The 17,630-nt window shown below is 42.7% G+C and overlaps 1 protein-coding gene across 2 annotated transcripts in view; it reads left to right on the top strand.

The window, feature by feature from the left end:
* The window catches only part of PDK3 (pyruvate dehydrogenase kinase 3), an 81,849-nt gene that overhangs the window by 16,001 nt on the left and 48,218 nt on the right, over positions 1 to 17,630 (top strand). For both annotated transcript variants that reach the window (XM_032286154.1, XM_032286153.1), the window contains exon 2: positions 12,787 to 12,928. In XM_032286154.1, coding sequence (XP_032142045.1) covers positions 12,787 to 12,928 — 142 coding nt within the window. The remainder of the gene's footprint in view (positions 1 to 12,786; positions 12,929 to 17,630) is intronic.

The raw sequence follows: 17,630 nt of genomic DNA on the forward strand, positions 1-17,630 counted from the left end.
TAGCAAACCTAGTCTTTATTAGCAATGCTGTGATTTTGTCTAAATGTATTCTGTTATGCAACCAGGAAATGGTATAATCTAATGCTTTTATTATTTCAGAACTATCAGATTGATGCCTACTCTGCTTACTTAGAATGAAATAATTCTACTTCTGAAAACCACTACTTGTTAGTCTTCATTATCATCTCTGGGAATATGAGACGCAGTATATACAGACTTGTACTCAAGTCTTAATTGCTAGTGCCTACTAGCAGTGTGAGCCTGGGCAAATCACTTAATCCCACTACACTTCAGTATCCTTATCTACAAAATAGAAATGATAGTAGCTAATCATAGGGTGGTTGCATTGATGAGATTGAGAACTGATGGCATAATGCATAACACATGGTACGTGCTTGGTAGATGTTGATTATGAATTTACTATGAGAAGTTAGTGACACAGCACTTCCTGGATGAAGTCAGCTTTCTGCTAAGAATAAGCTGGATAGGGAGCCTTAACCTTGAACATTAATTATTTTCAAGTTTGTTGGCTGAAGGTCCCAGCTGTGTAAAACTGATCATTTTCCAAGAAACACAGCACTTTCAGCTCTTCTGTGCTTTGAGTGACTGACTTTGAACTCTCTTTGATCACTGTAATGGCTAACTAAATGGCTTGCCTCATTTAACCTCCAAGATGGGTACAGTGTGACCATTAGCTAACTATACCTGCTTCCATGACAGCAAGGCATCCTGTAACTCACCAATTTACTCTTAGGACTAGATTCTAAACTCCCTTCTGGAATTAGGTTGATATGCATGCATGGCTGTGGCTGCATAGTGCCTGTTACTCACATGCTTTGGCTGGTCCCTGCTTTATTTTTGACATCTGTTCTGAACACATCATGTCTCTTCTTTTCCACACTCTGGCCCGACACACCATATTGACTTTTACTGCCACAGTATTATTGTCTTCCTACCTCTCTTTTGGCTCTTATAATTTTAAGGATTCGAATACCCTTAACCAAATAGCAGAATGAAATTGGCCTGTAAGAGGGATTTACCATTACCTGCAAATGTTATCTTGAACCCCTGAATTTTATTGGGTATGTTAAGTTTATAACTAAACTTATTGGGTGTTTTAATTTTCAGTTGCAATCAGAGGTTCTGTGTGTGTGTGTGTGTGTGCGCGCGCACGTGCGCGTGCATGCATGTGACGCAGGCTCTCACTCTGTCATCCAAGCTGGAGTGCAGTGGTGTGATCTTGGCTCCCTGCAGCTTCAACCTCCCAGGCTCAAGCGAACCTTGTACTTCAGCCTCCGAGTACCTGGGACTACAGGTGCACACGGCCACATCCGGCTGATTTGTGTATTTTTTTGTAGAGATGGGTTTTCACCAAATGGCCCATGCTGGTCTCAAACTCCTGAGCTCAAGTGTTCCTCCCGACTTGGCCTCCCATTAGGATTTCAAGTGTGAGCCACCGTGCCCCGCCAGGAAATTCTTGTTGTTCTTGAGACAGAGTCTCGCTCTGTCACCCAGGCTGGAGTGCAGTGGAATGATCTCAGCTTACTGCAAGTTCCACCTCCCAGGTTCAAGTGATTCTCATGCCTCAACCTCCCAAGTAGCTGGGACTGCAGGCACATACCACCACACCTAGCTAATTTTTTTGTATTTTTAATAGAGGTGGGGTTTCACCATGTTGCCCAGGCTGGTCTCGAACACCTGAGCTCAAGTGATCCTCCCACCTTGGCTTCCCACTGGGATTACAGGTGTGAGTCACCGTGCCCAGCCAGGAAATATTTATTGAATACCTACAATGTACCAGGTATTGTACTAATGGACTCTTCAGTCCTTTGGGGAATCATGGTACAGGATGTAGAACTCGGTGACTGAGGCAATGGCAGAGGGGTTGCCCAAGCAGAGGGCACAACTTCTGGGCCCACAGAGAAATCCATTCACAGCTTGCTTTGGTTTTATGTGTTACACGGAGTGGTAGTTTTCTCACTAGTCTGTGTAGATATATGTTTCAAAAGAACAGACAAACAGGATTTCTAAAGAGAGAGGATCAAGGGACTACTGCCTTAATTAAGAACTCTGTTGCAATCACCTTGATACCCTATTTTCCTATTAGAAGAACAAAAATCATTACATGAAGGGTACCATGGGTGTCAGACCCCACTAGGAAGCTCTGCATGTAGAAGCATGTTTTGTGTGAAATTTTAGTATTTTTTTAAAGAATAGAATGATTCTAGTTATAACAAGATTTTTATTAGTTACTTTGCCATATTTGCTTTATGTTTTCCCTCTCCATCCATCCCTATTCCTCTCTCCCTTTCTCTCTCTCTTATATACACATGCTTTATGCTTTTTTGCTGAATCATTTGAGAATAAATTGCAAACATCATGCCTCTTTACCCCTAGATACTTCAGCATGTATGACCTCAGCTTAAGGGTTTTCTCCTAATAACCATGATACAGTTATTACCCTTGAGGAATTTATCATTGATATAAAAATAAAATGGAACATCTAAATTTCCCGTAATGGGGCTGGGCACAGTGGCTTACACCTGTAATCCCAGCACTTTGAGAGGCCAAGGCAGGTGGATCATTTGAGGTCAGGAGTTCGAGACCAGCCTGGCCAACATGGTGAAACTCCGTCTCTACTAAAAATACAAAAATTAGCTGGGTGTGGTGGTGCACATCTGTAATCCCAGAGACTCAGGAGGCTGAGGCAGGAGACTCTCTTGAACCCAGGAGGTGGAGGTTGCAGTGAGCTGGGATCTCGCTATTGCACTCCAGCCTGGGCGACAGAGCAAGACTCTGTCTCAAAAAAATAAAACTAAATAAAAATGAATTTCTTGTCATGGCTGCCAGTTCCTGTATTGGACAGCTCGCGTCTGGAACACTCTCAGAAGGCACTGCAGTAGAGGAGGCTGCTGAGCATAGTGCAGCAGAGCCCAGGGGTCGGGGGGCAGGAGACTCTCACCTCAGCAATGCAGTAGACCACTAGTGGGTGGGAGCGACAGGAAGCCTGGCTGGGTGCAAGCAGGAGAATGAACTAAAAGTCTGCAGACAGAAGGGCCACCCTCCACCCTGACCTTCACAACGTTAACAGCTGGCAGTTACCCCTATCAGCAAGATAAAGGACAAAGGGAGTTATTCTCTAAAGACACTGATGGAACTATTTCAGGAGAATCAGGGGAGCTGGTGTGGTGTTGGTGCTCATTGAAAAGCCCCATGTAATCAGGAATTCAGGGAGCTCACCCCTCCAAGAGCTACCCCCCAGGGCTCCTAGTTAGTCTTTAGCCTGTTTGCCTCCCAAACCTGACTGAACCAAAGATCACCATGCATCTGAGGGAATCCTACAATGAGAAAGAGACTAACAAAGGCAGAAAAATGGACATTAACCCCAGAACAGACAAAATCTGGCCAGAAAATAGTGCTTTAAAATAGAATTTGAAATCTGGGCTTGGTGGCTCACGTCTGTAATCTCAGCACTTTGGGAGGCTGAAGTGGGTGGATTGCCTGAGGTCAGGAGTTAGAGACCAACCTGACCAACATGGAGAAACCCCGTCTCTACTAAAAATACAAAAATTAGCTGGGTATGGTGGCACATGCCTGTAATCCCAGCTACTTGGGAGGCTGAGGCAGGAGAATCGCTTGAACCCGGGAGGTGGAGGTTGCAGTGAGCCGAGATCATGCCATTGTACTCCAGCCTGGGCAGCAAGAGTGAAACTGTCTCAAAATAAATAAATAAATTGAATAATAAGTCATTTACAACCCCTCATTAACATCTTAGAGAAGATTGCATTTTCCAAGATGGCCATGAGGATAGTTTTCTATGGTGTGATTTTGGCACCCCTCTGCCGAGAGAGGGAGTTGAAATTTCCTTCCCCTGGAGTCTAGACAGGCTCTGGCTACTTAGCTTAATTGTAGTCATGCAGCTGGCAGTCGTAGGCCAGCTGTGTGACTTCTGAGCCTGGGTCATAAAAGGCCATGCGGCTGCTGTCTTCTTACTGAAGTGGTGTAAGGATCCAACTAGCCCAAGGCTGCCGTGATGAAGAGGCCACCTCAAGCTGCTCAGACAGGCAGTCTTAGTTATTAAGTCATCTGGCCCAAGCATGACTTACGAGTGAAGGGGCCCTTGAATGCTTCCAGACCCCAAGATCTAGTCACCCTGCAGCCTTCGAGTTTTCCCAGCTGAGGCCCAGATAAGCCATCCCTTCTGCAACCTGTAAGGCTGTGAGTATCATAATACAGACATTGGGCTGAAAGGAGTCCTGTAATATCTGGACGTTTTAGGGCATTGAATTTGATAGGGAGTAAAGTGTGTGCGAATCCCTAGTCTTTGGCTCTTCATCTCTGAAGTTTCTGACTCACTCTTTTTGTTTTTGTTTTTGCTTTTTGAAATGAGGTCTCTGTCACCTAGGCACTGCAGCCTCAGCCTCCCGGCTCAAGCGATCCTCCTGCCTCAGTCTCCCAAGTAGCTGGAACTATAGTCATACACCACCATGCCCAGCTAATTTTGAATTTTTTCTTGTAGAGACTGGGTCTCCCTATGTTGCCTGGGCTGGTGTTGAACTCCTGGACTCAAGCAGTCCTCTTGCCTCAGCCTCCCAAAGTGCTGGCATTGCAGACATAACTGACTCACTGTTATTAATAAGAATAACCAAAACATGGTCTGGCCTAGAGTGGAGGCAGCCGCAAGTTTGGCAGATTCCAAATCTGCAACCTATTTTTATCTCGGAATGAATTTTCGTGAACAAAGGAAAACTCTTAAGCTCTTAAGGCAGGGAGAAACTGCTCATGAAGCAAAACAAACATCTTAAAAGTAGAAACTAAGTTTTCAAAAAAGTGATTCCTTGAAGGACATTCATTTGGTAGGTCTCCATTCACACATGTCAGGTTGTTTCTCCTGAAGGACTATTCAATTAATCATTGTTTAACCCTAATAACTCCCAAAATTAATGACTTATGATTCTAAAATTCAGTGTTTTCAAAAGATTGAAATCTTATAACTACAACTGCATAAAAGAAGTCAAAGAGCTCACCTTCACACATGGACATAAACACAGGAACAACAGATACTGCAGACTACTAGATGGGGGAAGGAAGTGGGTGCGGGTTGAAAAACTACCTATTAGGGGCCAGGCGCAGTAGCTCATGCCTGTAATCCCAGCACTTTGGAAGGCTGAGGTGGGCAGATCATGAGATCAAGAGATTGAGACCATCCTGGCCAACATGGTGAAACTCCGTCTCTACTAAAAATGCAAAAATTAGCCAGGTGTGGTGGCATGTGCCTGTAGTCCCAGCTACTCCAGAGGCTGAGGAAGGACAATTGCTTGAACCTGGGAGGTGGAGGTTGTAATGAGCTGAGATTGTGCCACTGCACTCCAACCGGGGTGACAGAGAGACTCTGTCTTAAAAAACAAACCAACAAACAACAACAAAAAACTACTTATTGGGTACTGTGCACACTACCTGGGGGCAGCATACTCATGGAACAAACCTGCGCATGCACTCTCTATATTTAAAATAAAAGTGGAAAATTTTTTTAAAAAAGAGCTCACCTTAAAATAATATATTCTTAGTTATATTTTACCAATTTTAACATGGTTAATGGGAAAAATCCATTGCCAACTCAGATATTTAGTTGGTGATATTAATCAAAAGCCTTTAGTTGATGACATTAATAACAATTATCACAATGAGCCTGATCATTCTGTTGGGGTTTTTTGGTGCCTTGCTGGTAATTTTTCCATGTATTGCTCTTTATCTCATTATTGCCACTCTGAAACCACCCCTCACCCCCTACCAACTACTAAAGCTGAACAATGGACAAAGAAAGCCTTCAAGTAACCTAGACAGAGGAGACTCTACATTTTAGGAGGCATGGTCTCTGTTGATTGAAGACAGTATAAAATATGTCCTTAGCTTCTGCTTTAATTAAAATGTACTTATTGTCAATCGCTTGAACCAGGGAGGCAGAGGTTGCACTGAGCTGAGATCATGCCATTGCACTCCAGCCTTGGCAACAAGAGCAAACCTCCGTCTCAAAAAAAAAATACTTATTATCAGGTGACTTGATTACCTTAAAAAATAATTATTTTTTTCTACTGCCTGTAAATTAGTCAAAAAGAGGATTAAAGCCAAGCCAGGGTTATCAGCCACTATGAAAACCAGGTATAAAGAATTATGTCTGTGAACTCCTGCTCTCAGGAGGCTAGTTAAATGCTCTTAGCTACCTCCTGGTCCCACCACAGGGAAGGCTCCCTGCATTAAATCGAAAGTCATTTGTATTTCCGTGTCTATTCACCCGAGGTCTTGCTGAATGTGAAGCTACATGGAACCTTTCTAGACAAAGCAAATCATACTTTCTGGGACTATAGTAATTACCTCCAACTTCCCAATAAAAGAACAAAGTATAAAAAGCAGAGGCCGGCTCTGTCCTGCTAACCTAGTGACCCAGTGGGAAGAGATTTTCTTATTCCAATAATTCCAAGTAGAGAGTGTCATTGACCCATTTGGGGTCTCACCCCTACTTCTAGGGGAATGGAACACTCTGATTGGCCAGGCCTGTGTCATATGCTAATTTCTAGAGCCAGGGAAATAAAGTCTGAGGATTCAGGATGGGGTGAAAGGTGGTTGCTTAAAGGAAAATGCAATACAGTTAGCAGAAGAAGGAGAAATGAATGGTCTGTTCTGTTTGGGCAAAACAAGAAATGCCCATTACTGTGAGGGACCCTTGAAGTCTGGACTCTTAAGTGGGTTTTTGCTGATTTCCTGGGTGCATGCTAGGGTGATGGGGCTTGATGGGAAAGTGGAGAGATGATGTAAAAATAATAAACAATACATACCTTCAAAAAAAAAAAAAAAAAAAAGAACAGAGGCCAGGCATGGTGGCTCACACCTGTACCCTTACACTTTGGGAGGTCTAGGTGGGTGGATCACCTGAAGTCAGGAGTTCGAGACCACCCTGGCCAACATGATGAAACCCTGTCTCTACTAAAAATACAAAAATTAGCTGGGTGTGGTGCATGCCTATAATCCCAGCTACTCAGGAGGCTGAGGCAACAGAATCGCTTGAACCCAGGAGGTGGAGGTACTCCAGCCTGGGTGATGGAGCAAGGCTGTCTCAGAAAGAAAAAAAAAAGAAGAGAATGAAAGGATCGTCAAATTTAGGAGAAAAACAGAAGAAATGTACATGTGTGTATTTGAGTCTAATGACCTGTTTGTATACACTAAGTCAGAATTTTCTAACCCCCCTCACCTGCTCCCTTTGTCAACTGTGAACTGATACCAGGGAAAAACTGAATTGGTAAATTTGAATAGGATGATGTGTACTGAGAAATGCAGAATAAAAATAGGAAGTCAAAATTAAGGAATGTAGAGAAGCCAAGTAAGTAGGGAAAAAATGAAGTCAAATAATTGGAAAGCAGAACTGGAAAATGCACAATATAATAGAAGACTTACAAAAACAGAGCCCTTTGGCGAGGACATTTATTTAAAACCAAAATGTTTTTCTTGGTAAGTTTGTTATTTAAAAAAAAAAAAAAAAAAGGTTGTTAGAACCTTTTGATTTAAACTGAGTATCTGGCATTAATACATAGGAAAGATGCTTTCAACGTATATGAAGAAAGCACAGAAAGATTATAAAAATCAGACATTTCATACTAATTTTTAGGCTAATTAACTAAAAAAGGCTTATCCTCGTATTTGAGCTGATATATAATTAAGGTATCTGAGTACAAAGAATTTGTCCCCAAACCTAATGTAGAATGTAACAGACAAAACCTGAGATTTTTCAGCTATTCTTTTTAAACAATACAAACTTCTGGACCGGGCGAGGTGGCTCATACCTGTAATCCCAGCACTTTAGGAGGCTGAGGGGGGCAGATCACTTGAGGTCAGGAGTTGGAGACCAGCCTGTTCAACATGGCGAAATGTCGTCTTTACTAAAAATACAATAATCAGCCAGGCATGGTGATGGGCGCCTGTAATCCCAGCTACTCAGGAGGCTAAGGCAGGAGAATCCCTGGAACCCACGGGGCGGAGGTTGCAGTGAGCTGAGATCGCACCACTGCATTCTAGCCTGGGTGACAGAGAAAAATTGTGTCAAAAAAAACAACAAAGAAAAAAAAAAACAAACTTCTGAAGCCATTATCTATTCTTTGAATAAATCATCGTGAAGCTACCATAGGTGAGGCACTCTAGTATGTGCTATGGGGGATACAGAGACAGATAAAAGTTTCTTTCCACATGAGTTTTATAACAGGCTGATAATCCAAGGAAGCTTGAAGAAAATGCTTCCTGAAGTTTGGTTCTTTTAGACCATTTAAAGCTGGTAGTTGAGTTTTAATTATTGCAGAATCTTCAGATGATCCCAGGGAATGGGTTCTCAGGGCGACTAAGCTTGTGAATGCTGTAGTCAAGAATCGAACCCTAATCTAACCTCGGCATCTGACTTTGTCATTATCGCCCTCCAGGATCATAGGCTTTTCTCTGAATCCTGAACTCCAAAAAACTCTGAAAATTGAATTTCTTTTTCTTATATTTGCTGCCAAAATTCATTTTTGTGGCAAAAGCAGACTGGAACTGACTTGATTCCATAGTCTTTATCCTACTTAGTGGAAATGTTCATGTGTTTCACTGCAGCTATGTTGTGGCTCTCTAATACCCTGTATTGTACAATGTATGGTATAGAATACTTTTTACCTTCCTAAAATTGGAAAACCTTTTAATTCTGAAACCATCTAGGTCTGCAAGTTTCAGGGAAGAGATGAGAACCTGGCTGTGGCCACCTCACGCCTGCCAGCTAGCTCTCACTGCTCATGGCATGCTTGTATCCTGTGGCTCCTAGCAGGCTGCCAACTTGGAAATTTAAATATGTATACTTTCATTATCCCAAAAAACTCATAATTGTGAAAAAATTATTAGTTCATACTGATACTCCGAGTTCCAGTTTAACAGCAGAGTTCTACTTCTTCCCTACTCCAGAGCTTCCTTCTTCCTGTTAAAGAAAAAAAATTGGCTGGGTGCAGTGGCTCACACCGGTAATCCCAGCACTTTGGGAGACTGATGCGGGCATATCACCTGAGGTCAGTTCAAGACAAGCCTGGCCAACATGGTGAAACCCCATCTCTACTAAAAATACAATAATTAGCTTGGCGTGGTAGTGGGTGCCTGTAATCCCAGCTACTTGGGAGGCTGAGGCAGGGAGAATTGCTTGAACCCGGGAGGCAGAGGTTGCAGTGAGCCAAGATCACGCCATTACACTCCAGCCTGGGTGAGAGTGAGACTTCGACTCAAAAACAAACAAACAAAAAATTATCTGATACTTGTTAAAGATGGTAGAGAAGGCTTTATTCAAGAGGAACCACTACAGTGGAAAATTTGCAGTAGTGGGGAGAGATCAGGCTGAACTCCAAATGCAACAAGGAGAAGTGGAAATTTATAGCTAAGAGGCAGGGTGTGGGTCAATTAGTAGAAAGTTACTAAGAGAAAAAATCCAGGTTGGAGGGGATTCTTGGTGAAAGAAGGCCAGGGTGATAAGATACGGAAGGTAGGGGGACCAGACACCAAGGATAGGGGATTTTCACTAAAATGACCCAGCAGGATTTTTGCTAAGACCTGGACTAAGCAGGTCAAGATAGAACCCAAAGTCGAGGCCTCGTCAAAAAGAGGACTCAGAGCCAGGCGCAGTAGCTCACACCTGTAATCACAGCACTTTGGGAGGGTGAGGCAGGAGGATCACTTGAGCCCAGGAGCTTGAGACCAGCCTGGGCAACATGGCGAAACCACATCTTTACTATAAATGCAAAAATTAACCGGGTGTGGTGTGCCCATAGTCCCATCTACCTGGGAGGCTGAGGTGGGAGGATCACTTGAGCCCAGGAAGTTGAGGCTGTAGTAAACTGTGATTGTGCCACTGCACTGCAGCCTGGGTGACAGAGTGAGACCCTGTCTTGAAAAAAAAACCCAAAAAACCCAGAAGAACCTGGTTCAAGTTTGGTCAAAGGAGAGAGTCTTTGTCATCCCACAGTGAGAGCATCAATGTTTCTTTTGTGATTTAAAGATAATTTTCTTTCTCTTTAACCAGGATGCAAAGTATTTCTCCTGGCATGTGAAAAGCTAGACTTATATTTTAACTTAGATAATAGGGACTTCATTTTATAATGAGATTCACCGTGATAAATATCAGCATTTTTAGGCCATTTAAAATTAAAATTATATTCATACAGAACCTTTTAGGGGTAATATACAGATGCTCCTTTGAGCATCTGTATATTAGTTGAGTTTTAATTATTGCAACTCAAAAATATTGTAACTCAAAAATGCAGTTGGCCAGTAGCAATGGCTCACGCCTGTAATGCCAGCACTTTGGGAAGCCATGGTGGGTAGATCGCATGAGGCCAAGAGTTTGAGACCAGCCTGGCCAACATGGTGAAACCCTATCTCTATGAAAAACACAAAAATTAGCTGAGCATTGTGGTGGGCACCAGTAATTCCAGCTACTCAGGAGACTGAGGCACGAGAATTGCTTGAACCCGGGGTGGGAGCGGGGCGGGGGCAGTAGATGTTGCAGTGAGCTGAGATCGTGCCGCTGCACTCTAGCCTGGGTGAATGAGGGAGACTCTGTCTCAAAAAGAAAAAAAGAAAAAAAAGAAAGAAAAAGCACTCAATAATTAGATAAACCCATCATAATGTCAAAAGATTGAACAATCAAAAAATCCTAAGTTGAACTGTTTTAAATTGGGGACTGTCTCTATATTATTCGAAGCAAAATGACCAAAGATTTTTTTTTTTTTGAGACGGAGTTTCGCTCCTGTTTTCCAGGCTGGAGTGCAGTGACACGATCTCTGCTCACTGCGACCTCCACCTCCTGGGTTCCAGCAATTCTCCTGCTTCAGCCTCCCAAGTAGGTGGGACTACAGGTGCCTGCCACCACGCCCGGCTAATTTTTTGTATTTTTAGTAGAGACAGGGTTTCACTGTATTAGCCAGGATGATTTTCATCTCCTGACCTCGTGATGCACCCACCTGGGCCTCTCAAAGTGCTGGGATTACAGGCGTGAGCCACCAAGCCTGGCCCCAGAGTCATTTTAAATGTTAATTGCCTAAGGCCAATTGAATGTGTATAGAATAGATGTTGGAAGGTCATTTCGGAGCCATTACACCACTTCCTCTCTTACTTGAAGTGGGTATTTGGGGATTAAGGTACTTATCACAGTGAAAGTGTGAAGAAGAAAAGTGAAATAATCATCAATTAGTTAAGAGATTTACCGCTTCAGTATACTCACTTAGAATGAGGGGAATGAGGGATGGATTATTTCAGACTTTATCTTTTATTCTAACTTTTTTGAGAATGGAGAAGGGGGTCAGGGATGAGTGGGGAAGAAAGGTTCTGCAGATGACCTTCAAGAGTAGGTTCTTTTTCTCAAGTTTTATTTGATAGGGAGAGCAAATGAATAAACCAGAATGTGACTGGAAGTGTTAGAAAATTGGATTTACTTCTGAATCTCTGATTTGCTGCCTTTATAACATATGGAAGAATAAGGAGAGTTTGGAAGAGAAAACTGTTAGATGAGCTCTGCTCGTCTTTCTCTGGGCCTGGCCACGATGTTACCCATTTCTGAGCAGCCTGCAGGTGATATGGAGTGGCTAAGAGGCCTAGGCAGGGCAAGGGAGATGGGATGGACCCCTCAATATCACAGAGATCGGAAAGACCAGCGTTTATCCAACACTTGCTCCATGTCAGGCTTCATGCACAGTATCACATTTAGTCCTTATGCAAACTAGTTTGAACCCCATTTTACAGATTAAGACAGTTGAGACTCAGAAGTGAAGAAGCTTCCCAAAGGTTTCACAACCTGCAAATGGAGGATTTAGGGCTGGAGGATGTTTCTGTCTCCAAAGCTCATGCCTTTTCTATCAGGCCCTCCACCCCCAGCCACCATGGAGTTTCCAGCAGGGCTGGGGGTTGCAGGCCAGGCTGATGAACTCTTCCTGTCACATGGCAGCAGAGGGAGGAGCTCAGGTTTCCTCTTTTAAGTGGCCAGGTATGTTTCCTCTCATGGTGTTTTGTTTATGTAAATTTGATGCACAGCCAGCTCAGGGAAGCCTCCCAGAAGGCACTGACCTCCTTCCTTATGATCAACCCACATTTTACCCTCTCCGATGTGGCACAGTAGATCACTCTGCCTCTGAGTACACCCAGGAGATAGTTTCTCTGGCATGTTTCTCTGGCACATGCCAGCCCTGTGTCTCAGTCAGAGCCTCTCCTCTGGAATCACAGAGTCTCTGAGGCCTGTGGCTACTTCCCAGAGAGGCAGAACTATGGTTCCTGAAGAAACACACTGGAGGAAAATCTTAGGAAGCAGCTGGCACACACAGTAGGTGAATACTTGTGGAATGAATGGATCCATTGCCTCCTGGAAACCCCTATGAACAGGAGTGGATTTACATGTTGCATTACCTTTGTACTTGGCAGTTTTCCCACAGTGTTTATTTGAAAACAAGTTCAGATTATATCCCAGGCCACTTTTATATTGCCACTGGTAACACTAGGAACGTTTTTGTGTTAAGAAAAAAAACTGCTTTCAATGTTGCCTCTTGTAATGAATGTTCTTTTTCTCTGCTAATTAAATTATTTTCTTGAACTTGCTATTTCAAAGGATAAAAATTCAACTAGAGATGGTAGGATTATTTAATTTTATCTTCCCAACCAGTAGTAACCATGTTACCCTGGAAGCACTTTATTTCTCCATCTGTTAGACTATAAAATCATGGAACATTTTTCATGTCTTAATAGGGAGAGATAATGCATGTGAGAAAACTTCATACATGTTTCTACGAAAGGAACTTCCCGTGCGACTGGCTAACACAATGAGAGAAGTTAATCTTCTGCCGGATAATTTACTTAACCGCCCTTCAGTGGGATTGGTTCAGAGCTGGTAAGTAAACAATGTGGCTTAAAATGGATCTTCCCACAATGCTGTGAACATTTGGCAGCGGGACCATTCTCTGTAAAAGTGCACAAACTGCCCGTCTGGGAATGAGTCATTTGGGATAGCTGGGTTTTCCATGCAATTAAAAGTTGGTTTTTTTTTTTCCTTATTGAGTTTTTCATTTTAAAGTTTTAATGAAAATGCTTGTACGTTGTGCTTTCTTGACACTTTCTTAAGTTTTTCTTGTGTGTAGTGGGATTGCAGTTCTTCAGACAGGATGTTTGCTGCTTTTATCAAGTGTTAACCTTGCTCCTTTTGTTTTCCTTGTAAAGACATTCCTTGAAGGCAGTACTTCTGGTAGAACAGATTTAAGTCACTTAAAGGGGAACTTCAGGTTGGAAAAATATCAGTTCCCTGCTGTATTTTATTTACTCCATGAAAAGTGTGAAAAATTTTGACAGTGTAACATAAACTTAAATCAGTTATAGTTCTGATACCTTAAAGCATATGTCATTTAACTGAAGAAGTTGAATTTGTGATGCAAAGTTACCCCCTGGGTAAGCAGAGTGAGACTAATGAATGGTAGGATGTAAAAGCAAGTGCTGTGTTTTTAGAAGGGGACTTGCATATACAGCATTTGAGAAACATTTGCAGGTCTACTCTATGTTTTAAAAGCAAGGTAGAGGCCAGGCATGGTGGGTCACGCCTGTAATCCCAGCACTTTGGGAGGCCAAGGTGGGCAGATCACTTGAGGTCAGGAGTTTGAGACCAGCCTGGCCAACATGGTGAAAGCCTTTCTCTACTAAAAATACAAAAAATTGTCTGGGTGTGGTGGCATGCACCTGTAATCCCAGCTACTCAGGAGGCTGAGTCAGGAGAATTGCCTGAACCCGGGAGGTAGAGATTGCAGTGAGCTGAGATGGTGCCTCTGTATTCCAGCCTGGGCAACAGAGCAAAAACTCCATCTCAAAAATAAGTAAATAATAAATAAATAAATAAAAGCAAAGTAGAAGTCACTGTGAAGAAAGCTGGAGGAGTTTGAGAGGTCAGATGCCATCAGTCCTCTCAAGCAAGCAACAGTGCTGTGGGAGCACAGAGAAGTGGACAAAAATGCAAGCTGTGCTACCACACTGCCCCTTGGTGGGTGGTGGAATTGACAGATTACAGGTTACAGGGAGAGCATTTTAGAAGGGAATGGTGTTACAGATATAAGGAGAATGGAACTATTAATTAGCTCACATCTAGAGGGGTAGTGGAGGCCAGTCTACTGAGAAGAATGGACATTCAGTAGCCATTCCTCCATAATATTAATTATAATAAATTCATAGGGGTAAAATGAATTGTCTGAGCAGCACTATATTGTGTGGTCTCAGAAGTACAACATCAAGTCTCTTTTCCAGACAAGCAGTAGCTTCTCACTGTGTGGCATGCAGTCTTTGGAATGCAGGAGAAATCAAAGTGACTGTGAACCTGGCTTTGAGATTGCAGTTCCTTGCATCCTGCTCTGGTTCCATAGCTTGTTTCAGAAAGAGTAGCAAATTCTTGTTTGCATGAGACTTCTTTATTGCTTCAAGGCTATCATTAGAGATTTTCCAGTAGAAAGTATAAAATCACAGTTAGAGGCCACAGTGGTGGGGATTCTAGGTAGGCAAGATCAAGTCCCCTAAGCTTAATGGTGGTGACAGTTAAAGATTTACTGTTGCTTATATACAGGCTGGGTCAGGGGCTTCAAAGTTAATTGCTGGGCTCTTTGGTGTTTTCCAACATCAACAACCAATTCTGATTCTCTGGACAGCAAGTGGGTTTAGCAATTCAGTTCAATCCTGACAGTACCTACCGGGACTTAGTGCATACCCCACAGCTTTACAGCTCAACCCCATAAGACTCTCCCTCACTGCAGACACCAATCACAAATCCTGGGCCACCTGTGCTTCTGACTGAGTGGCTGTACATTGAGTTTCCACGCCCCTTTTCTCAGATTTAATAATTTGCTAGCGTGGCTCACATAACTCGGGAAGGTACTTTACCTGTATTTATAGGTTTATTGGAAAGAGTACAATTTGGGAACAGCCACCTGGGAGAGGTGCATAGGGAAAGGTATAGGGGGTGCATGGAGTTTTCATGTCTGCTCTGGGCACACCACCCTCCCAGTATCCTCATATGTTCATCAACCTGGAAGCCCTAGGTCGAGGATAGAGCTGGAAGTTCCAGTTCTCGAATCACTTGGCCTTTCTGGTGACCAGCCCCATCCTGAAGCTATCTAGAGGTCCATCCTACATTACCACATTAGCATAAACTCAGGTGTGGTCAAGGGGGGCTTCTTATGGATAGCAGAAGACACTCCTATCACTCAGGAAGTTCCAAGAGTTTTAGGAGCGCTGTGCCAAGAAGCAGAAACAAAGACCAAATGTACTTAAATGTATTATATTATACTGGCAAAGTATAGTCTCAAACAAATTGCTATGCAAACTCTATTTTTTTGTTTTTGTCTTTTAACCCTTCTTCTGCCATATCCATTCCAAATAAATGCATGCCATTTCTTTCTTCTTGTTTCTTAAACATTCATTTTGAAGTACTTCCCTGCTTAACAGAAGGGTTGCAAAACTGGCAGAAAGAATTCCCATATACCTTCCCGTAGATTCACTAATTGTTAGCATTGTTAACATTTGGCCACGCTCTATCATTGTCATGCATATTCTCTCTCTCTCTCTGCATACATGTGCGCACACACATACACACACGTGTGCATATATCTGTGTCTGTATGTGGTTCACACACCCATATATAGTAGTATACATACACAATGTCTACATCTTGCCCCTTTGCCCTAAATACTTTAGCATGTGTTTCATTGGAACAGGTCTTAGAAAACCACAATGCTTTCATCAAATTTGGGAAATTTAACATTGATACAGTAATGTCTTCTGTGCAAATTTGGGAAATTTAACATTGATACAGTAATGTCTTCTGATATGTAGAACTTGTTCTCACTTTACTAATTGTCTTGATAATGCCCCCATCTTTTTTTTTTTTTTTTTTTTTTTTTTAAGCAACTTCTCCTCCTGATTTAGGAATTCACTTCAGGATCATGCATTGTGTTTCACTGCCACTTTTTTCATTTTAAAAGCAAATCTTATGCATAATGTGCTGCGGACCCCACCACCACCATCCCCTTGGTCACGGTGTGTCCTCCCTGCTCTCTTGACTGTCAGGCTGAGAACCTCAGAATAATCTTTGGCTCATTTCTATTTATGACTTTCTCGTACTGTCCCCTTTGGAAAGGACAGGATGCCTACCTAGCTTGCTCACGTGTGGCAGGGTGAAGGGAATCACTGGGGCTGGCTGGCTTTGACCTCTTCGTGTTTTGACTCAATGATTTTAATATTATCTAATCCATTGCCTTATATGCCCAGAGACTTTTATTATTTTTTTGAGGTGGAGTTTTGCTCTTGTTGCCCAGGCTGGAGTGCAATGGCGTGATCTTGGCTCACCGCAACCTCTGCCTTCCAGGTTCAAGCAATTCTCCTGCCTCAGCCTCCCAAGTAGCTGGGATTACAGGCATGCACCACCATGCCTGGCTAATTTTGTGTTTTTAGTAGCAACAGGGTTTCTCCATGTTGATCAGGCTGGTCTCAAACTCCCGACAAGACTTTTATTTATTTATTTATTTATTTATTTTTTGAGATAGAGTCTTGCTCAGTCACCCAGGCTGGAGTGCAGTGGCACAATCTTGGCTCACTGCAACCTTTCCCTCCTGGGTTCAAGCGATTCTCCTGCCTCAGCCTCCTGAGTAGCTGGGACTACATGCGTGTGCCGCCACACCCAGCTAATTTTTTTGTATTTTTATTAGAGACAGGGTTTCACCATGTTGGCTAGGCTAGTCTCGAACTCCTGGCCTCAAGTGATCCGCCCACCTCAGCCTCCCACGGTGGGATTACAGGCATGAGCCACCGTACCCGGCCCCCAGAGACTTTTAAAAAATAATGTCCAGCGATGAACATTTATTAGTATCAGATGCATTGTCCAAAGTTCACATGAGGCTGATGAATCAAGTGGCATTCTCATTGGAGTATTTATATGTATAACAGTCATTTTTAGTTACTGGAGTGTCCTCATCCTCTATCCAAAGGTAGATAATAGGATTAGTGGCAATTAATGGTTAGAAATAATTGGAATAAAGGGATAATTCTTTCAGGACATGTTAAAACCCCAAAGAGAGATCATACATCTCTAATTGGAATATCTAAATCTCCACTAGATCCAACAGGTCCTTGCTAGATGTAGCTGCTGCACTAATGGGCCTCTCTGGATCTCATTTTCCTATGTTCTCCAGATCTTAATGTTAGACACACTGTTTCTTATACTGGTCCTGATTGAGATATGCAGCTATTCTTAATCCAGAAGCTGTTTCTGAGGGTTTAATTGGCATTTCTTTTCCCCCATTAAGTGTTGATGAAATTAATCTAACTCAGAAGGACCCTTCTTCACTTCTAGTTTCTAAGTTCTTGGCAGGCACTTCAGTGTCACACATGTGCTTCTTAAAATGTATATGCACATTTTTGGGTAATCAAACTGTAGACTTGGTATATAACTTAGGATATGTCTGTAAGTAGAGAAAATGCAACTAAACCTGACTCATGTCACTAGAAGTTCTAGCTGCAGGGTGGGCTTTTAGTGTTGGTTTGATTCAGAGATTCATGAAGCTATT

Source organism: Sapajus apella, unplaced genomic scaffold, assembly GCF_009761245.1.
Source record: "Sapajus apella isolate SASKATOON/1434 unplaced genomic scaffold, GSC_monkey_1.0 scaffold17, whole genome shotgun sequence".
In the NCBI taxonomy this organism is placed as follows: domain Eukaryota; kingdom Metazoa; phylum Chordata; class Mammalia; order Primates; family Cebidae; genus Sapajus; species Sapajus apella.